The sequence below is a fragment of the Zalophus californianus genome, chromosome 3, assembly GCF_009762305.2.
Source record: "Zalophus californianus isolate mZalCal1 chromosome 3, mZalCal1.pri.v2, whole genome shotgun sequence".
Lineage (NCBI taxonomy): Eukaryota > Metazoa > Chordata > Mammalia > Carnivora > Otariidae > Zalophus > Zalophus californianus.
This window is the reverse complement of record NC_045597.1, coordinates 45447617-45472685: the sequence shown is the minus strand read 5'-3', so window position 1 is coordinate 45472685 and position 25069 is coordinate 45447617. Positions and strand designations below refer to the sequence as shown.

The window sequence follows — 25069 nt, the reverse complement described above, 5'->3', positions numbered from 1 at the left end:
AATAAACAACAAACAACACAAAAATAGTCTGACATTTCTAATGGCCAGTTTTCAACACAATGACAATACAGATATACCACCATTTCAAATGAGTTGTCTTCCAAGAAGTATGTATGCATATATTCATAGAAATGTGTATTCAAAAATTGGTGGTTGGAGCAAGTAAAATTTTTTCACAGAATAGGTTATATAAATAAAAACTGGATTCTTCAAGTGGTCAAAACTTGCATTTAAATCATATTATAACCAACTATTAATAACAGGTCCTATCCTATCCTGACCCTTTGCAACCTGATCTAAACCCAGTGGGGACAGAAGTAGGTGAGACATCCAGGCATTAGAAAGGACTGAAGGGAATTTCTGGCAGATTGGTCTCTACTAGGACAAAGAGGGCAGTCTCTACCTTCAGTGTGGGTGGAGACAGATTTAGAACTTAGGCTAATTGGGGACACTGGTTACTGGGGCTTGGCCCAGGCACAATGATTGTCCCCAAGTGAAGGACACTGACTCAAGTGAGGGTTACCATGGCTACAGTGGAGGCAGCTGAGCAGCAGAGGGTGGGGCTGGGCAGGTATTCATAAAGCTTAACTACACAACTACATATATTTTATATTTTTATAAATATATTTAAAACACTGTGGCAAAGTAGCAAGTTTGTTCAAATAAAAGGCATTATTTTCTGTCTTGACATACTAACTGAAGACTCAGAGCAGTGAAATGTTTTCTATAAAAGCACAAACCTTTACTGGCTTTGTCTAAATGTTCCAAATCATCCACAAAATTCAGGATATCAGGGTACTTTTCTTCACATACTTCCACCAGAAAATGAAGTAGTGTTGTTTTCTGATCTGTTGATTTTGTGTCCTTTAGCTAGACAGGATGAGAGGGAGAAAAAAACAGTCAAAAATATTTTGGTAATCTGCCTACGTACCTAATGTTAATACTGTATTTTGTAGGTAAGAAGTAAATGAATTATAAAATTAGTTAATTCTATTTTTGAATTGCAAACGTTTAAGTACTTGAAAAGCTACTCTTTAAGTATTGTTGAAGTCATTAACACTTGTTGAAAAGTATAAGCTTAATCCAATCTATTATGCAACATTTTATGGCAAAAAATACATGATAAACACTTAAGAGAATAACCTGAAAGTCTATATGATAATAGTACTTAAAACAATCCCAGGCATCTGTTCCTTTTTTAAAAAAATTTTTTAAATTTGGCCCATATTTATGGAATGCCTACTAGATGATGTAGGAGTCAGAGATGCAATAATAAGACACAGAGTTGTTCCTCAAGAAGCTGTTTAGTGGCGGAAAAATACACACACGTACATTTACCATGGTGTGACAAACAGTAGAATAAAAATAACAAAGTAAGCCTCAGAGGACAGGACATCTGGAACACTGGTAGACAGGAAGTTGTATGGATTAGGGAAGGGAAGGAGAAAATTCAAAAGTGCCGTACCATGAGCAGATGGAGCAATATTTGAAAAAGGCCACACTTGAGGAAGAGAACAACACATTTGAGGAGTCTGAGTGACTCAGAAAAAGAAGTGTGTGTTGAGGAGGACAATAGAGAGAGTAGACAGATATAAAGCTGGGAGACAGAAAAAGACCAGAAAACAGGAGGAAAGGTATGCCTTGGATCCCTCAGAATTGGGAGTTTTTAAACTGGGTAAGAGATGATGAGACTGACAGTTTAGAAAGCTCCCTCGAGCACTGTGTGGATAAAAGACAAAAAGCAAGGGAAAGAACAGAAGCAGGGAAAGAACTTAAAAACCTGAAACAACAATACAGGCAGGGAAAGACAAGGGCCTGACAGAGGGGCCGTGGAGACCCAGGTGGTACCATTAATTGAAGTAAACGGAAAGAGAGAGAAACAGATTTGGGTGGGGTGCGGGGCGCAAAGAGACTGGTTTCACTTTTGAATGAGTTTGAAGCTTTTAAGTAACATCCAAGTAAAAATGCCCACAAAGGATGTAGATTGATACAGGCATAGAAAAATGTTTCTCGATCTTTCTCTTTCATTATTGCTGGCCAAAGAGCATTTTCAGGTAGGTTTTTTTCCTAATCATGTGCACCCATGAAATTTTAAAATCATAGGTATCCTGTATATCTGTTCACGTACTGTATGTGTATCTATGCTTTGCACATAAAAACAGCAAGATAGGGCGCCTGGGTGGCTCAGTCGTTAAGCATCTGCCTTCGGCTCAGGTCATGATCCCACTCGAGGGCTCCTTGCTCAGTGAGGAGCCTGCTTCTCCCTCTGCCTCTGCCGCTCCCCCTCCTTGTGCTCTCTCTCTCTGACAAATAAATAAAAATCTTAAAAAAAAAAAAAAAAAAAAAAAAACAGCAAGATACTTTTGCTTCCCAAGAACCAATTTTCTATCCCCTGGGGGTGGATAAACTGTTGAGCATACCTGGCTAGAACTCAGAGAGGAGTATAATGGTCTAGGCCCACCAGATTGTGAGCCTTTAACCCCCAAAGCTCAACAGCTGATCAAACGAACCCAAACAAGTACATAGAATGTATATTTTATATACAAATATATGACCTAGTTGTAATCCCAGTTCACAAGTTATTTTTTGCATGCTAAAAGCAGTTAGAATCTCTCAGCCTGTTTTCACATATATTGAGAATGTTCATCTCATTTATTAAGCTACCTTTCGATCCATAATTTCCTTCACACTATCATCTTTAATGGATAAGGCCAGAGTAAAAGTTGCAAACTTTCATAAATGTAATAATTTTCTCTTGTATAACCAAGACATAGCATAAAAGCTGTCTTTTGGTTTTGTTTGTATTTTTTAAAGCAGCCTGATAGTGAACTCTTCTATCCCCCCTACCCCCATGACAGCAATGACTGCCTGGGGAATAGCATCCCTTCTGTGGGCTCTCAGCTCCCGACTGCCACTAATTATATCTTCACCATGCTCCTTTCTTGTGAAACGAGATATGCAGCCTGTATGGAATGTTGATTAGCACAAGCACCATTGACCTCTAGAATTTGTAAAGCCTGGAAGGATCTTTCCAGTACTATATATGATGCAACTAAATAGTCAGCAACTGCTAGGATTAATAGATCAAGAAATCTCTGTGATCTAACAACAACCAACTGGATCAATCCTGGTCTTTATTCATGAGCAATAAAAATTCAGAATTAGAATTCTGGAATATAATATAGTTTATAGCATCTATCAGCTTAGTCAGTGTTAAGGATACAAGTCAAACAAAGATTCAAGTTATTCAGAGGCCATTACAAAGCTAGACAGTAATTCATGGAGGAGGGTGTTGGGCTGGCTGTATTACTGAAAACATTGCCTGGTTAGCAAGTAGAGTACTGGCAACAATCTAATATTAAAAAGTAGATCTACTGAATAGTAAATGGAAGCAAAATTCTCCCAACCTTTCAGAATCTGTATTTAACAGCTGTAAGACAAAAAGAAAAATCAAATTTCCAAATAAATATTTCAAAGTAAACCTAATAAATGAGAAGAAGTTCAGATAAGAAACAAAGATAGCAACCAATTGTTGCTAACACAGGTGCCTCATTCACACACTGGTACGTGCTTTAAAATCCGGGTGAGGAATCCTCATTCAGGTCCTAACATTCTCAGGAGTAAGTACACAAAGGTATTCTTCCTGCCCCAATTACTCTATTCCCTCCCTTCTTCCCCCCAAATTGCTTTCCAAGAAAATGAAAAAAAGGTCACCTTCTAAAAGCATGAGTGCACAACAAAATATTTATCAACGTCTTTATCTATTTGCTCAATTTTTTTTACCTTTTTGAGAAACATGAACAAAAAGGGCACTTTCGATTTCCACTAATTACTCGTATCATATATAATCAGCGACTGAGCTAGAAGAATAAGGAAAGCTTGAGGGATGGTGCTAATTTTGTTGAAGAGAAAGAACAGTTCACTTGAGCACACTTCTTAACGCTAACTCTTGGAAAGAAAATGAAGCTAAAATATTTGCTTTAAAAATTTGTTTAAGGGGGCGCCTGGGTGGCTCAGTCATTAAGCGTCTGCCTTCAGCTCAGGTCATGATCCCAGGGTCCTGGGATCGAGCCCCCACATCGGGCTCCCTGCTCAGCGGGAAGCCTGCTCCTCCCTCTCCCACTCCCCCTGCTTGTGTTCCCTCTCTGTCTCTGTCTAAATAAATAAAATCTTTAAAAATAAAATAAAATAAAATAAAAATTTGTTTAGGTTTAAAAAATATGCTTTATTTAAATTTTAACAGACACTGTTTGACAGGCTTCCTTTTGTTTTATTGCCAAGAGATGTGTCTTGCTGATGAGTAATCACGGCTGTTAAGGAGAATTTCTTATTTGTATATTGTTTCTTTGAGGTACATTTAATGCAGCATGGATGTCAAATAAACAAAAAGATAGATGGAGTTTCTTCAACTGCTCTGTTCATTCCAGACAAAATAATGTTACAAGATCCTGTAATAAATCATGGCCTAGTTGTCACTCTGGAGTAGAATTCCCTTGTAGCTACAATGCAAAGTTTTGAAATATTTTTAAGCTATTCAGCACAAATTTGGATGACATTTAAAGAACATTCATTGTTTTAATCACAAGGAAAATTCCTAAAATATGAGTAAATTTTTGGTGATCCTCAGAATTCAAAGGCCTTTGACCAATGACACTTAAAATCATAAGAATATTGCCAAATTAGTAACTCTGCTTCCATTATTGTGTTTCTATTATCTAAGTATGTATCAAAACAGCATGGACACTCTAGCTGTTGCAGACATTGCTGATCATAAAAAGACAAAATTATGAGAATCTGTAATTGCTCCATGAACATTCTAGGAGACCCTAACTTGTGAATGGCATGAATACCATTAATATTGATAATGATTAGTATTAATAATCAAATCCATTTTTAATTATGAGTATTAGTAATAGTCAATATTAACACCATTAACACTAATACCACTGACATTATTATAGCCATAGGTCTTATGTGGCACTTATCCTGAGACCAGGAGTAGCCAAAAAAAGATATATTTAGTGCTTAAAACACACAATATCTTTATGAGGAACTGGTATTATATGCATAATTAAGGAGAAGACAGATTTGAGAGATCATGCAGCATACTCCAGATCATATAGCAACTAACTGGTAAAGTCAAGGTTTAAACCCATGTCTGTGTGAATCCAAAGTTCATAACCCCACTACAAAATACAGTTCCTCTACAAAAATCTTGAGATTATTATGTGTCAAAAGAAACAGATTTCTCAAAACCACAGTGGATAAAAATAGTAGTAAGACAACAAAAGAACATCGATGCGATTTAAAATACTGAAGCCCTATAACCTGTTAATTCTAGCCTGGAAAGCCTCTAAAAACAGACACCTTCTCCCCCGAGGTCATCTCTAGTTCTGAGAGCATGACATTCTTTCTAGTGTTGTATCCATAAATTTAATAAAATGCCACCTGAATCTTATCACTCAAACAGAAAGCCTTTCAACATTGCTAGATTAGTGCTGACAAAATATTATATGAATATGGGTAGATGAAAAGACAGCTGTTAAGTTTAACCTTTAAAAGACTTGAACAAGTATATAGTATAACATCCTATTCCATCTAAAATCCTATGCAGAATAAAGTGATTTGTGTACATATGAAATAGTATCTCTAAATTTAAGTTAAAGGTATTCACATAAAAATAGATGTGTTAACACATACTGTCAAAGAATATATATTTTCTCAGACAGAAGGTCAACATGCCAGTAAAAACTCACTAGTGAAAACCAGTTATACAATGAATTGTTTTGATATGTGTAAACACATTAAGAAAATAATTGGCATGATTAAATTTTTTTAAAAAGATTGGTTATCTCTCTACAATGGAAATAAAAATCCTAATTCAAATAAGATGCTTCACATCATCTATGTCACCACCATAACTATTAATACCAATAATAAAACTTTCCATAATGATTTTCAAGATAGGTGAAGATCAATTGTATTAGGTAAAAAAAAGATATTAGACAATTTGTGTTCATATATAAAAATAATTTATATTGTATAATTTTCATTCTAAAGTGAGAGTTGAAACATTATTAAATAAGAAAAGGCTTTATATAATATGGATTCCTATAATTATAAGCTGATTTCTTCCATATCCCCCCTCAACTTTCCCTGAATTATGTTTTAAATTTATTTCTCTTGGATTTTAGCAAACACAGAAACTACAGTGCTGAAAGCATTTTTGCTCTGTAGTAAAAATTTTAGCTTATTACATTATCTACTGTATCATTTGATGTTATTTATACAGCCTTATTCCACAAGACATTTAAAACAGCTCACTGTCCTTTAGTTAATATAAATGGATCAAATACATTAATTTTAAAATAAATGTTTTACCTTTTATTTTTTAACCACCACATTTTATTTTTTTTAAAGCAGTTTCAGCTTTACGTGAGCAGAAAATAACAGGGTTCTCATACACCTTCTCCTCCACACCGATTCCCCTACTAGTAACATTTTCCATTAGGTGTGGTACACACCACAATTGATGTGCTGATATTGATGCATCATCATTAACTTAAGATCCACTGTTTACATTAGGGTTCACTCTTCATTTACAGTTTTATGGGTTTGAAGAAGGAATAATACCATGTAACTACCATTACCCTGTCATACAGAATAGTTTCACCCCAAATTCACTGTGCTCTACCTATTCATCTCTTCCTGCTTACCTTCCCAACACAACACCTCGCAACCATGGAACTTTTTACTGTCTCTTTAATTTTCTTTCTTCCATAAAGCCAATGGTTATAATCATCCAGTATGTAGTCTTTTCAAACTGGCTTCTTTCACTTAATAGGCATTTAAGGTTCCTCCAAGTCTTTTCTTGGCTTAGGAGATCGTTTATTTTTATTACTGAATAATATTCTATTGTATGGAGGCATCACAGTTTATTCATTCACCTACTGAAAGACATCTTGGTTGTTTGCAAAGTTTGACAATTAAAAATAAAGCTGCTATAAACATTTTTGTGCAGGCTTTCAACTCCTTTGAGTAAGAGTGTGATCTCTAAATCCTATGTTGAATATATGTTTAACATGGAGCGCCTGGGTGGCGAAGTCAGTTAAGTATCTGACTCTTGGTTTCAGCTCAGGTTGTGATCACATGGTCATGAGACTGAGCCCTGCATCAGGCTCTGTGCACAGCGTAGAGTGTGTTTGAAATTCTCTCTCCCTCTCCTTCTGCCCCTCCTACTCATGCTCTCTCACTAAAATAAATAAGCCTTAAAAAAAAAAAAATTATGTTTAACTTGGTACCTACCATTTTGCATTCCCTTCAGTAACGTATGAGAGTTCCTACTATACTACGTCTTTGTCAGGATTTGGTCTCGGCCAGTGTTTCAGATTTTAGCCATTCTAATAGGTGTGTAGTGTTATCTCATTGTTTTAGCTTATAATTCTCTATTGACATATGATGTTGATTATCTCTTCATATATTTACTTGCCATTTGTAAATCTTCTTTGGTGATGTGTCTGGTCAGGTCTTTTGACCATTTCTTGTTTTCTTGCTGCTGAGTTTCAAGACTTATCTGTATATTTTTGGATACAAGTCCTTTATCAGGTATTTTGCAAAGATTTTCTCCCAGTCTGTGGTTTGTCTTCTATCTTAACAGTGTTTTTATTGCAGAGCAGAAGTTTTTAATTTTAATGAAATCCTACTTAGCAACAGTTTCCATTCAAGGATCATGCTTTTGGTATCCTAGCTAAAAAGTCACTGCCAAACCTGAGGTCACTTAAGATTTTCTCTTCTCTTCTAAAAATTGTATAGTTTGCATTTTACATTTAGGCCTATGTCCATTTCGAGTTAATATTTATGAAAGACCTGAGGTCTGTATGTAGATACATTTTATTTTGCATGTTTATGTGCACTGGTTCCAACATCACTTCTTCAAAAGATTATTTCTCAATTGAATTGCTTCTTTGTTAAAGATTTGATTGTATTTATGTGGAGTTATTTCTGAGCTCTCTATTCTATTGATCTACTTTTTTAACCAATACAACGTTTTGATTACTGCAGCTTTAGAAGTCTTCAAGTCCAGTAGTATCAGTCCATCAACTCTGTTCTTCAGTGATGTGCTGGCTATTCTGGGTCTTTTACGTATCCATATAACCTTTAGAACCAGCTTGCAATATTCACAAAGTAATTCACTGGGCTTTTGATTAGGACTGCATTGAATTTATAGATCAAGTAGGGAAGAAGAAACATCTTAAAATATTAAATATTCTTTTCCATTAACCTGGAATATCTATTTATTAGATCTTTTTCAGTTTCTTTCATGAAAGTTCTATAATTTTTCTAATAATCTTGTTCATATATTAGTATTACTCTTGTGTACTAACATAAATGATACTGGTTTCACTTTCAAGTTCCAATTGTTCACTGCTGGTATTTGGAAAGCAATTAACTTTTTTTTTTTTATGTCAATCTTATACCCTGAAACTTTGCTATGATCTTTTATTAGTTTCAGGAGGTATTTTTTTTTTTCCCCTTTTTGGTTAATTCAGGGGGAATTTCTATGTAGGTAATCATTTCACCTATGAACAAAGACACTTTTATTTATTCCTTCTCAATCTAAATATCTTTTATTTCATTTTCTTGTCTTACTGCATTAGCTAGGACTTCCAATGCAATACTGAATAAGAATGATGAGCAGGGACAGCCTTTCCTTTTTCCCAATTGAAGAGGGAAAACATTCAGTTTCTTACCATTAAGAATGATGCTAGCTGTAGTGTTTGTAGATATTCCTCATCAACTCGAGGAAGTCCCCCTCTGTATTTCTAGTTTTGCATGAATGGATGTTGGATATTATCAAATGCCTTTTTACATCTGTTAACATAATCAAATGATTTTTCTTATTTAGCCTGTGGATGTAATGGATTCTGTTAAGTGATTTTCAAATGTTTAACCAGCCTTCCATACCTGTAATAAATCACACTTGGTTGTGCTATGTAAATTTTTTTTATACATCATTGGTTTTGGCTTATAAAATTTTGCTGAGAATTTCTGCATCTATGTTTATGAGAGATATTGGCTAATAATTTTCCTTTCTTGTAATGTCATTGCCTTTGGTGTGCTCCCATTTTATCATCACGCTCCCCCACCTCTGCCACCTAAGAACAAATGTTCATAAATGCCACGAACTATAACTATAGAGATAATAATGCTGCACGTTTTGCCTCTATCCCAAAAACAAAAGAGCAATGCAGACCCTTGACAAAGAAGAGGTAAACAGTAAGTTCCTCCAGGAATGGAGCATCTTACTCAGTTTCTGATTTTTCATTTTTAAAATGTATAAAAACAGGAGACTAGACTAAAACAGGGATGGTTGGTAAGATTCATCTTGGGTGCTACCTCTAATGGATAGCAGCTGTCTCTAAGTATGGTGTTAAGGACAATGCTGAGGCTGTGTGCTGGGGGTAAAGGAAGTTTGATAGATTAGCTAGGCTTTCCATGAGAATGGTGAGATGACAGCTCACAGTGTATTTGCTGTTCACAAGCGAAAACACTCTAATTCTAGGGAAAGAATAATTTCAAGTTACAATGCTTAACAGCAATTAAAAAAAAAGGTAATGTGAATAAAATTTATCAAAAACATTGCTTAGCAAAACCAATCAAATATTTCTTGGAAAACGCTACAGATTAATTGTGTTAATAAATGAATCAAAGGGGTTAAGAATCCTAAGTAGTTTCACATTACTTTGGAAGTCAGTATTTCAGTGACTTAATTGGCTGGATGTAAAATAAGAATGGCATTTATTATCTGCAAGTCTTTGGCCAAAAATTGCTTTAGTTTCAAAGGGTGCCAAAATTCACTGGTATGATTTTGCCAATCCAATAAAGAATAAAAACCTAAAATCCTTCTAAAACACAATGCAGATGGAACAATGGGTTTGTTTGGCAGAGGTCTTTCTTCAAAATAACTTCATAGAGTGAAGGAAAAGCAATATATGAGAAGCAAAATTTCACAAAAGAAGCTTCACAGTATTACTCTATATGGCTATAACAAGTGACAGGCAGAGGTATTTGTCTCCTGCTTTTTATAATGACTGAAACTCTACCTGTACAAGATAGAGCCCTGCAAAATAACTCAGGACACTGGCCATCAACTTATTTCAGTTCCACTGTGTGTCTGAGATTCACACTCCACTCACTACTTTACTTCACTTTCAGAGTAGTGCTCAGCTTGGCATGAAAAAAAGCATCAGTTTTTGGAAATATTTTCACCATTCATCCTTAAGTGAAGACGAGGAGTTGTTTCTTTTTTGTTTTTTATTCTTGTGTTGGTTGGGTTTTGCTTCTGTATGTTTGTTTGTTGTCTGGTTTTACACCACCAATCAGGGGTTTTCCATTCTGGGATAAAGAAGTAGGGCAGAACACAAAGTGATTCTCAGTTTAGTTTGTGCATTAAAATTACCCGGGGGACTTTAAAAAGCCACTAATCAAGATCCACATCCATACATGCTCAAGTAATGGATCCAATGTGGAGGTGACACATCAGTATTTCTTCAAGGGTATTACAGGTTGATAATCAAGGTACTACAAGAAGAGCTGTTCATAACTTCAAGAAATCACTCACTGGAGTTGGTGGGGGGCATTAAACAAAAAGGAAATTAAACAGTTTTGTTTTTTGGTTTTTTTCCTTTAAAAACTTTCTCCACGGGTGCCTGGGTGGCTCAGTTGGGAAAGCAGCCAGCTCTGGATTTCAGCTCAAGTCTTGATCTCAGGGTCCTGGGATTAGAACCCCAGTTGGGCTCTCTGTTCAGCAGGGAGACTGCTTCAGGATTCTCTCTCCCCCTCTGCTTCTCCCCCCAACTCGCTCGAGTCCTCTCTCTAAAATAAATAAATGAATCTTTAAAAAAGAAAGAATATAAAAATCTTCTCCATCACAGCTTTGGGCAGCTTTATTCTACTTTTGGTTAGTCTGCACTTGTAAAAAGAATATATAGGGGATCAGATAAAAATTTCATGCACTTCAATGAACAAAAAAAAAAAAAAATCTTTTAAATGGACAAAAAATCAAAATCAAGAGAGGACACAAAAACAAATCTTGCCTCCCACTGCCTACCCTTTTAATACCTAACTTCCAACCCCTCCACACTCCCATTACTACATATCCTTTGATGACTTCATCTTTGAGATGAACTCACTGCATGGTCTACTGCCACAGAGAATAGAAAAGTTTCCTACAAAGTGATTAATACTGATACATTTATAATGGAATCAATAATTACTTGTTTCTGCAATTTCCCCCAAAATAGCATAAACACTAAAAGTAAATTATTACAATTCGTAAACTCTTCTAAAATTTATATCTACTGTCCTGATACAGCTTACTTAATTACTCAAAGAGCTACATTTTATAGCTACATCATCCAGCTGTGTTGATCAGGATAATTTGTTACTCCAAAATTACCTATCATTAGACATTAGGAAATATTAAACACATGTTATAGCCATGGTGTATGAATTGGTAACATTCACTTTTTAAATTTACAAGTTAAAACCCTCTCATATACTTTAATACGGTGTTAAACTTTGATGATTGGGTCAACTCACTCTTTTGCTAGAATACTGATCTACTTGGGGGGGGGCGGGGAGAAAGGTCTTTGCCCTACCAACAGGTCTAAGAAAATTAACTTCAACACTAAGCACATACGCATTTTTTCTAGGTGGGCATTTTGGTCAGGCCCTACCACTTACTAACTGAATTTCTAAGGATATGGATTTGCATTTAATCAATAGCAGGTCCTGAAAAACAGAATATAATCTCCAATTGCATATTATCCAATTCTTATATAAAGTCTAGCAGTATCTTTGGAGGACTTTATGAATGACAAGTCCATCCATTGTTTTATATATTCTAAGGTTTATCCTTTTAAATGGTCAAGCCATCAGAAAGCAAGGTACTTACGCCATTTTACTTAAACTAGGAATAGCATTATGTAACTGCAAAGTACATTTGTATCTTACCATGAGGGTTCTCCTGGAGTGTCAGACCCTAAGAGGCTCTGGTCCACACTTGTAGGGAAAGGAAAGGGGGAGGGGAGGGAGAGAGAGTTCTAAAAGAAAGATCCTAATGTAACTGATTCATTTACTGTTTTAAAGACCATGGCTCAACATATTTTTCTTTTATAACAATGCACATGCAAATTTTCTTGTGAAGTTCAGCTTTGGCTAATGAGAGAAACCTCATCTTTAGCTCATGTAAAGTTTCATTACCATTTTTGCACTTCACTGAGTCTCAAACCTAAACACCTATATCTTAATAGCTTCTCACTTATGTTTTCTTTCTCATATTTTACTTTTATACTTATTTATCATAGGCCACATCAAATCTTTAGGATAAAAAAGAGCTCACAAACCTTTCCCTCTGAACTCAGGGTTATTGTATTTAGCTATCTCAATTATAAATGTATACAAAGATGTAACACAGCCCCCCAAATTAAACTATAATGTATACAGATTTCACGATTCATGTAATTATTTCTAAATGAGGCAAAGTTAACAATTTAATATGAATTTTCATACACTTTTCATACTAGAGCTAAATTTATAAAGGGTATTTAAAAGTAAAGATTTTGAATATAGAATATTAGATGTCATATAATTACCCAGCATGTTTTAACAGATTAAAATATTACCCTGTCTTTCTACTGTCAAATAAATATGGAATTCCTTTTATGGGGGCTTATCATCAAACCAAATGCTTTATACTCAGTGTGAAAATTCAATCACAATTGTCAAAGATCAAGCTGCTACTTTTTTTTTTTTTTTTTAAAGATTTTATTTATTTATTTGACAGAGAGAGACAGCGAGAGCAGGAATACAAGCAGGGGGAGTGGGAGAGGGAGAAGCAGGCTTCCCGCTGAGCAGGGAGCCCGATGTGGGACTCGATCCCAGGACCCTGGGATCATGACCTGAGCCGAAGGCAGACGCTTAGCGACTGAGCCACCCAGGCCCCCCAAGCTGCTACTTCTGATAACATGATGAGATATCATCTTGTTCAATATATGCTTTCAACTTGACATGTAGGCTAATAAAAAATATAAAGTTGTAGTATTTATTTTGTTTCTTGAACAACAGAAGGCTTCTAACAGGGATGATCAAAATATCTAGTATCATTGCCTGAAAATACAGTCGACTCTTATCTGGACACAGATTAACTGGTTTACAGATAAACTATAGTAAAATAATAGCAACATGCATTGTCCTTGTAAATTACTATGCATCAGCCACTATGTATCAGTGTAAGAGGATGTCTACTTTCAACTGCATAACTAAGAGGCACAACTTTGTGTCCATTTTGTCTATTGCATTGTCATTCACTCAACAGCTATTTATTATTTACTATGCACCAGGCACTGTATCAGACCACTTGACCTCATCAATCAGACCTAATGTCTTGTCAACAGCTCCTCTTGCAAGGAAAGCATGAGGAAGGGCATATGGTCAACTCTCTGTGAGTCGACTGGAGTTCTGAGATACAAGCTCTCCAGAGGAACAGACACTTAACACTAAGAAACAAACTCCAGTTGATTTACAGGTGTAAATTCCTCCCTGACCTTGCTCTTCAGCTTGTCTGTCTTCCTTTGCTTCCCTGTTCAGGGAAAGCCTGAATCTGGCAGGTCTGCTTGCCTCCTTGCCCTTCCCCTTCCAAGTTAATTATCACCACATTCTCACAGTTTCCTAGATGCTCCTTAAATGTGTCACTTCTCTTCACCCCTCCCCCATCCTACCCTAAACCCTTCTGCCACTACCGAAGCTTGTACTTCCATTGTCTCAACATAGAGTCAGTTGCATAATAGACACACACAGTTTCAGAACATTTGCTAAATAACCACAGCAGATTCCATCACCCTCGCCATCTATCTTTTCAGCTTGAGTTCCTCAGTCACTTGCTACACATCAGCCAGTCACTGAGTCTCTCCCAACTATAGCCCTCTAGGCCATTGCTGTCCAGGAGAATACTCTACGGTGATGGAAATGTGCTATATTTATGCTGCCAACACATATGGACACTTATTCACCTGAAACGTGGCGAGGGTGACTGAGGTATTTCCTAATTTTATTTAAATTTTAATTAATTTACATGTAAACAGCCCCACATGGCTCATGGTACCAGGACTGGACAGTGCAGCTCACCTTTCTTCCATACCGCTATTAGAATTACATTGCTATGGACATCTCTGAGAATATGACTTGAATTAAAGAACTAACATGTCTCTGTTAATCTTCACCATCAGGTGTGCCACTGGAGGTGCTTTTCAGTCTACACCAATTTACTATTTCATTTCCATTTTCTCCACGCCTCTCCCGCCGAAGCTTCCGATCATTTGGTGGACTCACATAGGCCACGATATGACCCTTCATGCCAACTGAGGGCTATTGTCTAGAATGCCTTTCCTTCTCAGGAATATCCACTCATACTTCCAGATCCAGTTCAAATTCCTATTCCTCTCTGAATGCTTAGCTGTCCTCCCTTAACCGAGGTAGCCTCTCTCTCTCAACTCTGTTGCCATAACTTTTTGGATAGAGCTCTATTAAACATTTTAATCATAATGGTTTACATGTGAAAAACAGGGGTTCTGTGTATGCCACATAAATAATTACATCCTTTCAATGAGATGATCAGGTCAAGCATTGAGCACAAGAATAAGTAAGCACCCCTTAAATGTGCAAAGTTTTCAATACATGTATTATGAATTGCAGCCCCCATGCTAGGGATCTTAACTGAATATATCAGGCTCAGAAAATGAGAGGAAAAAAGATGGAGATGGAGTTAAGCAAGCTCACAAGCTGTTGATACCAAGAGGAGGCTTAGGTCAGGAAAACTGTGTAAGGAAAGTCATGAAAGCACTGAGAGATCAACTATTCAAGCAAACCCAAAGCTAAAACTGGACTTGTTTCTCACCTTCCCTAAGTGGCAATAGCAACACAGGTCTCCCCAGCTCCCCAAAAGTAGAGCGTTCCCATGAAACCTTTCAGAAACCAAATGGCGTAAAGCAGAGAAGCAATCACCATTGCGTAAAAGCGGAAATCCTGTTCGGATTTCATTTTGGAAACAGGTGTATGCTAATGTAGGTCTTTTATACAAGTGAAGTTGCGTGAAGTGAACTTCTGGACAGTGGGGAAAACCAGTTATCAAATTCCTTAATCAGGTAGCATAGATGTTAGAGCAGGTGAAGAACAAAAGAAAGCTTTTCTTATGATGTGTAACGGAGAAGAATTTGTTGTAAGCAGATCAATAAAGCACTATTACTATGGCCCGCTTCTGAGGAAAGAGCTCTGTTACATAAAACAGTGAATATATTTGCCGTAAGGACATTTAACCTGTGGAAGAACCCAGGAGAAAAAAAGAAACAAATCTCTAAACTTACTTAATTCTCACATCCTTTAAAATTGTATTTAGATAGAAACATTTCAAAATCATCAATGACATCTGAGGCATGTTTATTCCTAATAAAATGATTTTCCCGTTATATAAAGCAGTCTCATTCTTTTCTCCCTTTAGTCAGTTTGCAAAAAAAAAAAAAAAGCAAAGAAATATTTAAATACTAAAGGTAAAAAATGTAGTGGCAAGCCTAAGCAATTCTCAATATATCTATACCATCATTTGAGCTACCTGAATTGAATATTAGATTTAAATAATATTTTGATGTCCCATTTCATTAGTTCGGGAAAGCATAGGTTTACAACATAATTCTGTTATTAAACAAAATCCTTCCATTGAATTTGCAGATCAGAGAAAATTAATATTTGGATTTAGCTCTGAGGTTGAGTAAATTAGCTCAGTTCTCTCTGGGTTTGGGTTCATGGGTTCCTTCAAATTCTTGATAAAAGCACATCAAAATAAAAATATTTAAATAATGTAATCAGGGCTGACATTTCCAAGTAGGTGTTCAGGCAAATATGTGTTTTTAAAAAACGAACTCACTTTACAGAGAGAGCTAAGGTTAAATCCGAAGGTTTGAGCATTCCGGGAGCCAGCATTCATGTAGTTTCCCATTAGCAACACAAGTTCCAGCAACTTGCGGAAGCTTTTGCTCTGCTTTATCTCCTCGCAGGCAGTACTGACAGCCATGGTGTCAGGTTTGATGTTGTTCACCTGCTCTTCAAACTGCAGCTTAAAGAGAATAGCACTGAGCCGTGGCCGTAGTCTCTTCACATTGCTCATCTGATTGAAAAGAAAATAGCAGATTCCCTTTAAAATGCATGGTATACTTTAGTACTGTATGATTGCGAGTAATCTGGGACAATTTATTGCTATGACAGTGCCGAGGAAGCAATATGTCCCTTCAAACTGATAGCAGGGAGAGAGAAGAGCCCTGCTTGTTTTTGTGTGCAATCAAGAGTCATTCCTCAAAGAAGAAAAATTAACAGTTTAGATGCCCAATAGAAAGAAAGCTTTAATTCAATGACAATGGTCAGGTAATCAAGTATATATAATTTAACAGAAACCAAATTTAAAAAGGTAACAGGGTACAGAGGCAACAAAGTACAAAGCATTGCTACCATTAATTTTTGTTCAATATTGAAAATGTGGGGTCATGTTTAAAACATTCAGAAAGGTCTAAAGAGGGTTTGTTTTCTTCAAATAGTAACCGCTGTCCTCAGAAGCCCTGCTGACTAACAGTATGTGTTAGATGGAGGGAAAGTAAATAGGTCCCAATTTGTACTAAATTGACTTTCTTGAGAAACAGTCAAGTAGAAGGACTCCTGATGCACACTAAATTAGCAGGGTTGGTGTTGGGGAACATGGGCATAGCCAGAGACAGAAGCCACACAGAGGCACAGGTCCATCCCATGCCACGTGAACCCTGTTCGGGACTCTGGGTTCCCTTGTTGCAAATGTTGGGGGTTGAAGACTTTAGAAAGAACAAAAAGGCTAGAGAGTCAGAGAGTTCTTGCCTTGAGCTGACTCCCGTGTGTTCTAACACAAGGGAGGAGAACAGCCATTTAACTGGAGGCTGGAGACAAAGGGCATTTAAGCTATGAATTCCTTGGCCAAATATACTAAGAATTTGAGACTTAAAACACCTTGATGAGGCAATAACAGTGAAACTATTAAATTTCAACAACTATTATAATATCAAAAGCAGTGAGAAGCAAGGTCAGAAAAAAAAAAATAGTGACAGAACACCTGAGGGTTAAAATAGGGAATACTTGCGTCAGTCACAGACCCTAAAGGAAAAAAGTAAAGGACAACGTCACAGAAAGCTTATAGGATTTCTGTTCAGGAGGCACAAGACTATCTGCTCATAATATAATGACTGTTATTAAAAATTAAATAGACCAGACAAAAGCCTGAACTGACTAGATTCAAAAAGCTATAAGAGACACTGCTTGGCCGCAACCGACGGTATAGCCCGGCACCCCCATGTAACCGCAGCTGAGCAATAAGGGGTTAGCTCTCCATAGATACCACTGAGGGAAGTGTCCGAGGGACCGAATCCATACAGTGACTGAAAAGTTTCGTAGTCAATAATATAAAGAGATAAATCACATTTAGTGTTCTCCCCAGCCACCTGGCAGATTAAATGTTTAAGTGTATACAGCCAAGATGCTAAGAGTTCAACTAATGTAGTTAATGACTCCCCTCTACAAAGAGCTTTGAGAAATATCTTAAAATTCCCAGAGCTCAAGGAATGTCTTCAAATTTGCCTGTCTAGAGGAAATTTTTCTTTTCTTCCTACAAGAAAGTAGAAAGACTGTAAGCTCAAATAAGACTAAAAAAACAAAGCAAAAACTAATAATGGTTCCATAGAATAAATATAAAATGCTAGAAAGATAAAATGAAGCTCTATTAGAATACCAATTCCGAGTGGGCATGAATACTTCAGTTTGGACCTCTATGGCCAGCACACAAATTAGAGTTAAACAGTGATTACTTCTCATAAAGTCATTTCATATGTCTTAAATGTTCCCAAATGGGCTAAATTCCCTACGTTTTTATCCTTAAACGTTGCAAATGGCATTCATATGATATTGGGCCAATTCTGTATAATGCTCTATTACATTTAATAGATCCCTCAGAAGAGTAAAACAAAGGAGTAATCACCTGAGTACACACAGTTACGGTCATTCAAAAGGTGTATGATGCACCCATGGCATGTTTTTGACCTGTGCCCTCATTCATGATACTTTGTTACTTTGCAGTAAACATGAGAAGTATCCCAGGAAAATATTAGTACTACAAAATATATTACTTTTAACCTATATTAATGTACTTTATGCACAGAGAGAAAAAACTCTGCCTAAATGCTTATATTATACTGCCCCCAAATATGTTAAAGATTTTCTGCTGACAAGCAAACCATATGTAGCCAGTATAAAGTAATTAATTTTCCTAGAAAAATATAACTTAGATTTGTATGAATAATGAGTCTACCTGGTACTGGGGACAGGCACCTTGAAAAGACAGAGTAAGTGTATGATGTAATGCAGAACCAAATGCTATGAGTTCATGAAAAAGCCTGACAAAGCAAAGTCAGGAAAGAAAATCTAAAAAACACATCTTGGAGCAACAACTTTTAAAATTAGACATCCTTTGCATACTGTTTTTCCTTCCAAATTTTAAAAAATATTTTGACAAATATGAAATAAATTTATTTCAGTGAACAAAATCACTGAGCTGGAAAAGAACCTGAGGGATCACCTGGAGCTCGTTAAGGTCTTGAGTCCACTACTGAAGAGCCTACTCTGATCCTCCAGGACACATGACTGTCCCTGTTACTTAAAAACAAAACCAAACCCGTAAAGAACGCTAATGTTCTAAGATTTAAGATCTAGATCTATGATAATCACAGGGTTCTTTTTGTCATTAATCAAATCAAGGTCTTTTGTCACATAGGATCAGAAAAGGTTTAAAAATTAGTTTTGTTTTTTTTTTAATTCCTGAAGACGATGTTTCTTTGTCACTTCACATGATCCCTCAACCACAGGACTTGCATTGTTTGCTTGCTAAGGAACCTCTCATTTGTCTGAGGCTGGATGCAAAAACGGAGCATTATAGTGCTCAAATAATCTTCTCTATGGTAACAAAGTCGCTACAGAGGAGGAGAAGAGTTAAAAAAGTTTAACTTTAAGATAGTTAATAATTACAATGCTAAAAGAAATTAGAATTCCTCTTTCACAGAGGTATCCTTTCAATTTATCGTTATGGAGTCTTAGTAATATAAACTCATATCACAAAACTCTGACAATAATGAACTGTGACCTGAAGATCAATCTAAAGCATAAAAAAGAGAGTGAAAATAATTTGATTTCACTATTGTCTGAAAGCAGGGGGCAGAGTTCCTGCAATCTCCCCACCCCATGACCAGAGATGGCCCATGCCCCAATGAGAATACCTTTCCAACAGTGACTGGTGAAAATCAAACCACAAGCGAATGCCAAGGGTGATCTTTATAGACATACTTGGGTTTGTTGGCAATGGGAGTGTTGTCAGAGAAGAGATGAAATGAAAGACCTTTAGAGAATAATGAACCAACAGGTACTGACTGAATGCCCACTCAGCGCTGTGTGAGTCACCTAAGTCATGAATTCCACCCTTAGATCATCCAAGTCTTTCCATCTGTCTTAAAGGGTAAAAAAAAGTAGTAGTAGTCCCCAGGAAGATGTCATCTTCCATCATCTCATTGTGATTATGTTTTTCACATGTAATTTTAATGTCATCCATTGTCTTATTGGGGAAAAAATAGAAGTAGACATTTTTATACCAACTATGTCTAATATCACATCTGGTTCTCTTTATTTCTTTTATAGATAAGAGATATTCAGAAACTGGCTTATTCAACTTGCTGGGACACCTGGGTGGCTCAGTCGGTTAAGTGTCTGCCTTTGGTTCAGGTCATGATCTCAGGGTCCTGGGATCGAGTCCAGCATCAGGCTCCCCGCTCCATGGGAAGCCTGCTTCTCCCTCTGCCTGCCGCTCCCCCTGCTTATGCTGTCAAATAAATAAAATCTTAAAAAAAAACTTGTTGGGTCCCCCCCACCCTCTTGCCCTCAGACTTGCATAGGCTTCCCTCAAAAGAAATTTCAGTACATTCTCCGTATCTTCGTTATTCTTCCCTAAAGTTGTTTTAAAACTATTTTAACCATTCATTTAGCTAACACTACAATTAGCCAACTGATTGAAAAGCCACTCACTTCAGTCTTGACTGGCCACTCTAAACCTTTACTTCATAGACTTTGTACATATGTCAGGAATAACAGAATATGATTTCACAAAGTTTTAAGGACTCCTTCGAGGTCACATGCAGGTAGGACACGGCCCTCGGGCTAACTTGTTGCCAATCACATGTGCGTGCCACTCAGAGCATCACAGTGTGGAAATTAATAACCACAACTTAAAAACTATCTGACAAACTACTCCTTTGCTTTTCCAGGAGTATGAATGGACTTTAACTGCGCCACAGTAGTTATTAGACAAAACACTAGAGTTGACCCTGCTGTGAGCACTGCCTGCTACGACTTCGGACTCCTTTCCTTTCCCAACTACCTCCTGTTGTGCTGATTTTTTAGTATTTTCCAGATTCGTGTTTGTTGTCCCCTTACACTGCATTCTCCACTCATACTTTATTAGCTAATTCTTCTGTTCCCTGTGGGAGAGGTGCAAGACGCAAGGAGAATGTGAAAGAACAAATGCTTCGTTGTCCGAGACAAGACCAGAGAAAATGACAAAGGGTTGAGGAAGGAAAGCGACATCCAAGAAAGCAATGTGAATCTATTAACAGAATTAACACACTTAGAAAAAGGTTTTTAACTTGATTTCTTAAGCTAAACTACATAAAAAATATCTACCCTTTACTATTGGTTGGCCACTATTTTCAAGACTTCCAGAATGCTCAGGAAAAAAGAACAGTTTGTTTCATGTCAAGAAATGCATCTGAAGGGGCACATAGGTGGCTCAGTTGGCTGAGCATCCCTCTTGCTAAGGGTTTAGGTCATGACCTCAGGGTCTTGAGATAGAGCCCCACATTGGGCTCCACACTCAGCAGTGAATCTGGCTGAGGTTCTCTCCCTTTGCCCCTTGCCCCGCTCACTCACTTGTGCTAAGATAAACAAAATCTTAAAAAAAAAAAAAAAAAAAGAAATGCATCAAAAACTTAGCTATTTAAGCACCTTATGCCTGGGTAGTGCTAAGAATATAAAAAAAATTTTTTTTAATAAATGTGCCCTTATATTAAAGCTCTGAAGCTAAAATTATTTTTTAAAAACTACAAAACAGCAACCTACTTTTTTTTTTTATTTTTTTCATAGGAGCAAAGCCAAGAATTATTCAAAAATTATTAAAAGGATAAAATGTATACTCCTCTAGCTGGTCAAGAAATAGAAAATTGGTTATAGCCATCAGATATCGCTTATCTTTGCTTATAAGTACTTATCAATTCTAGACCATTAAGGATTTCATAAGAGGTCCAGAGGAGTTCTGTCAATGCTCAGGATCTGTAAGTTGGAAAGCTAGAGAGTGAGAGACTTATTTAATTTGGCAGTCTTAGCAAATACTCTTAACACAGAAGCTTCATCGCTGATGAATTAAAAAGCTGGCATTAAACCCAGAACCATTCTGGTGTCTTAAATTCATTCATGTCTGCTTCCAGACAATCCCCACCCTGCCATAGGAAACCAAAGTTTTGATTTCTACCACAATAGTTTAGTTTTGCCTGTTCTTGAAATATGTATTAATAAAACTTTCAGTAAACACTTTTCATGTCTGGCTTCTCTCACTGAATAAAATGACTTTGAGATTCATATACATGTAGTGTGATTCAGTTCTTTACTCGTTTTATTAATGAGTAAGATTTCATTGTAAAAACATACCAAAAATATACCATGTTAAGGGACTCTCTTTTTCTAGTCTGGGGCAATGTAGGGGTTGAGTTACACAGGGAACTGAAAAAATGGTATGTCAGGTTCTAACCCCAGGTCCTGTGAAGTGACTTTATTTGGAAAGAAGATCTTTGCTGATGTAATTAAGGATCTGCACAAGATCATGCTGGATTTAGGGTGAGCTCTAAATTAAGTGACTGATGTCATTTTAATTAAAAAAAAAAAAAAAAAAAAAAAAAAGGAGGGCGAGAGAAACACGCAGGAGAAGGCAATGTAAGGGAGGAGAGACTGGAGTCCTCCTACCGGCTAGGAAACACAGAGCTGTGACTGGGAGCGGCTACAAGTGACAAGACAGGCAGGGAACAGATTCTTCCTCGAAGCCTCCAGAAGGAACCAACCTGGCAACACCTCGATTTAGGATTTTGGGTCTCCGGAAATGTGAGAGAATAAATGTGTTGCTTTTAGCCGCCACAGTTGTGGGCATTTGTTAGGAGGCCCATGGAAACTAACACAGGACATTGCGAATATTCTTGTATGAATCTTGTCATTTCTATTAAGTATCTAAAAATTGAGTAAAAATGTATGCTTTATAAGAAATTGTTAAACTGTTTTGCTAAGTGGTTTCTACCGCTTGAAGCCTGTTTTATATTTTATCTTTACATGTTAGGTCTATATTCCATTCCTTATTATCCTGTGTAATATGATGCAAGACTCGGGATTCATTTCAGTTCATAAGATATCCAAGCATTGCAGTACAGTTAGATACAAAAAAGTTCCTTAACCCATTCACTAGCCTTGAAGTCTCTGTTGAAAATCAGTTGATGGTATTTTTGTGGGTTTATTTCTAAACTTTCTAGAAGAAGTTTGTGTATTTTTAAGCCAAAATGTTACTGCCTTGATAGCACATCAGTAGTCTATGTCTTCCAAGTGTGTTCTTTTTTCAAAACTTACTTTAACTCTTCTAGGTCCTTTGCATGCCATATGAATTTTTTGTAACTTCCTGTCAATTACTATAATAAAACCTACTGGGATTTTGATTGGGAATGTGTATCATATATTAGAAATCTAAGATCATTTGAGGGAAAAATGAAATCTTAATACTGAGCCTTCCACTCTATGAGCCTGGTAAATATCTCATTTACAATTTCTTTAATTTCTCTCAGCAATATCTTATGGCTTTCGGTGTAGAAAATTAGGTTTTAGTGAATTTTCTTCATAAGTATTTTAAGTTTTGGAGCTGAAGTAAATAGTACTATTTTGCTTTCTAGTATATCATGGCTTATAGAGAAAAATACAACTTATTCGAGTATATGGATTATTCTGTGATTTTATTAAATGCACTGGTTACTTCAACCAAGTTTGCTTATGTGAATTCCTAAGGGATTTACAATAATCAGGTCACTTAAGATAAAGGTGGCTTATTTCCTCATTTCCAACGCACAGGCCCTAAATTTCTTTTCCTTTTCTTACTATACAGATTAAAACATGCATTATAATGCTGAATAGAAGTGTAAGAATAGATAGCCTTGCCTGGATTCCAATCATAAATGACAAAGCATTTATTCTTTCACCATCAGTTATGAGGAGAGTTACAGGTTTTCCGTGGATATCTTTTATCAGGTTGAAGAAGTTCCTTCTACTTCTAGTTGCTAAGAATTTTTATTTATCATAAATTCAAATTCTGAACACTTCTCATTTTGCATCTCCTTAGATAATGTGATTTTTCTCCCCTTTTCCTGGTAATACAGCTAACTACATTCATTTTTAAATGTTAAGCCAACCTGTATCACTTGGTCATGACATATTCTTCACGCACTGAAATATTTGATGTAAAAATATTTTATTTTTGCATATATGTTCAAGTCTAATTCTCTGTACTGAAATTCTTTTGACTGTTATCTGTAATTTAAGAATTTGGTGTTATTTTTCAGTGTTTGCATTCAGTTCAAAATAGCTTTTTCTTTGACACACAATTAAAAATCACATTATGCAATTTTCAAAGAGATGTTCCATTATTACAGTCCAGTTTAGTTTTAACAGAAAACCTACTCAGCAAGATTTTAATCTTCTGAAAATTACCAAGATACATTTTACATTCCCATATGGCCTACTCTGGTGAACATTCCATGTCTATTTGAGAAGAATGCATATTCTGCAGTTGTTCTGAGGAAGCCCCACAGATACTAGAACAAGACAGTTGACAGAACTGTCTTCTTGATTTTCTATGTATTTACTTTTTGGGGGGAGGAAGGGGGAGTCTTTTTTCTAGAATTTACTGAAAAAGGGACATTAAAGGCTAGGGTTAAGGAGTTATCTATTTCTCCATTTAATTCAGCCAGTTTGTTCCTGATGAATTTTGATACTGTTATTAGGAGCTTATATATTTAAGATGATTATTCCTGGTAAATTACTCCTATCATTTGTAATATCACTATTTTTTGTAATAGGCTTTGCCTTGAAGTATACCTTCTCTGAAATATACATAGCTAGGCTACTTTTCTTATTGTTGCCGTTCTCCATGTGTCCCCCCTGCTTCTCAACTACAAAAGCCGGAAAAGATGAGAGAGATGTAATCAAGCAATTTTTAGTATTCCATTTTATTTCTTCTACTGGCTTCTGAGGTTCTGTCTTTCATTATATTTTTTTCTGGTTGCGCTAAGACTAGCAAAATGCATCCTTACATTACTGATATACATCCTTATGTATCCGTCTACTTAGCGTTACTCTGAAGTCAATACTGCACCTATACATGTTTTCCTTTTCCTGCCTCAGCCTTCCTCCATTTCATACCACCTGATCCATTTCAGCTGTGTAATGTTTTAACAGCACAATTCCATTTGTTGTGCCCCCATCATTTGTGCAATCACCATCGTTATCTTTTACTTCTATGTACATTATAAGCCCCATCCTGCCGTGTTTTTTTAATTATCAGTTTTAAGTAATTTATGAAAAGAAAACAGTTTACTATTTCAGGCACTCTTCATTCCTTTTTGTGGATCTAGAGTTTCCATCTGGTATCATTTCCCTTTGGCTCAAAGGACAACCTTTAGCATTTCTTGTAGGACAGGTCTGATAGCCACAAACTCTCTCAGTTCACTAAAAATGTCTATTTTACCCTATTTTGGGAAGGGTATCTAATAAAGAAAAAATTTTGAATTTAAAAGGTTTCTTTTTTATTATTATTTCAACACCT

The 25069-nt window shown here is 36.3% G+C and overlaps 1 protein-coding gene across 4 annotated transcripts in view; it reads right to left on the bottom strand.

The window, feature by feature from the left end:
* Positions 1–25069, bottom strand: part of DIAPH3 (diaphanous related formin 3) — a 484666-nt gene that overhangs the window by 210297 nt on the left and 249300 nt on the right. For all 4 annotated transcript variants that reach the window (XM_027591357.2, XM_027591359.2, XM_027591358.2 and 1 more), the window contains 2 exons: positions 15980–16219; positions 741–870 (listed from right to left, as the gene is read on the bottom strand). In XM_027591357.2, coding sequence (XP_027447158.1) covers positions 741–870; positions 15980–16219 — 370 coding nt within the window. The remainder of the gene's footprint in view (positions 1–740; positions 871–15979; positions 16220–25069) is intronic.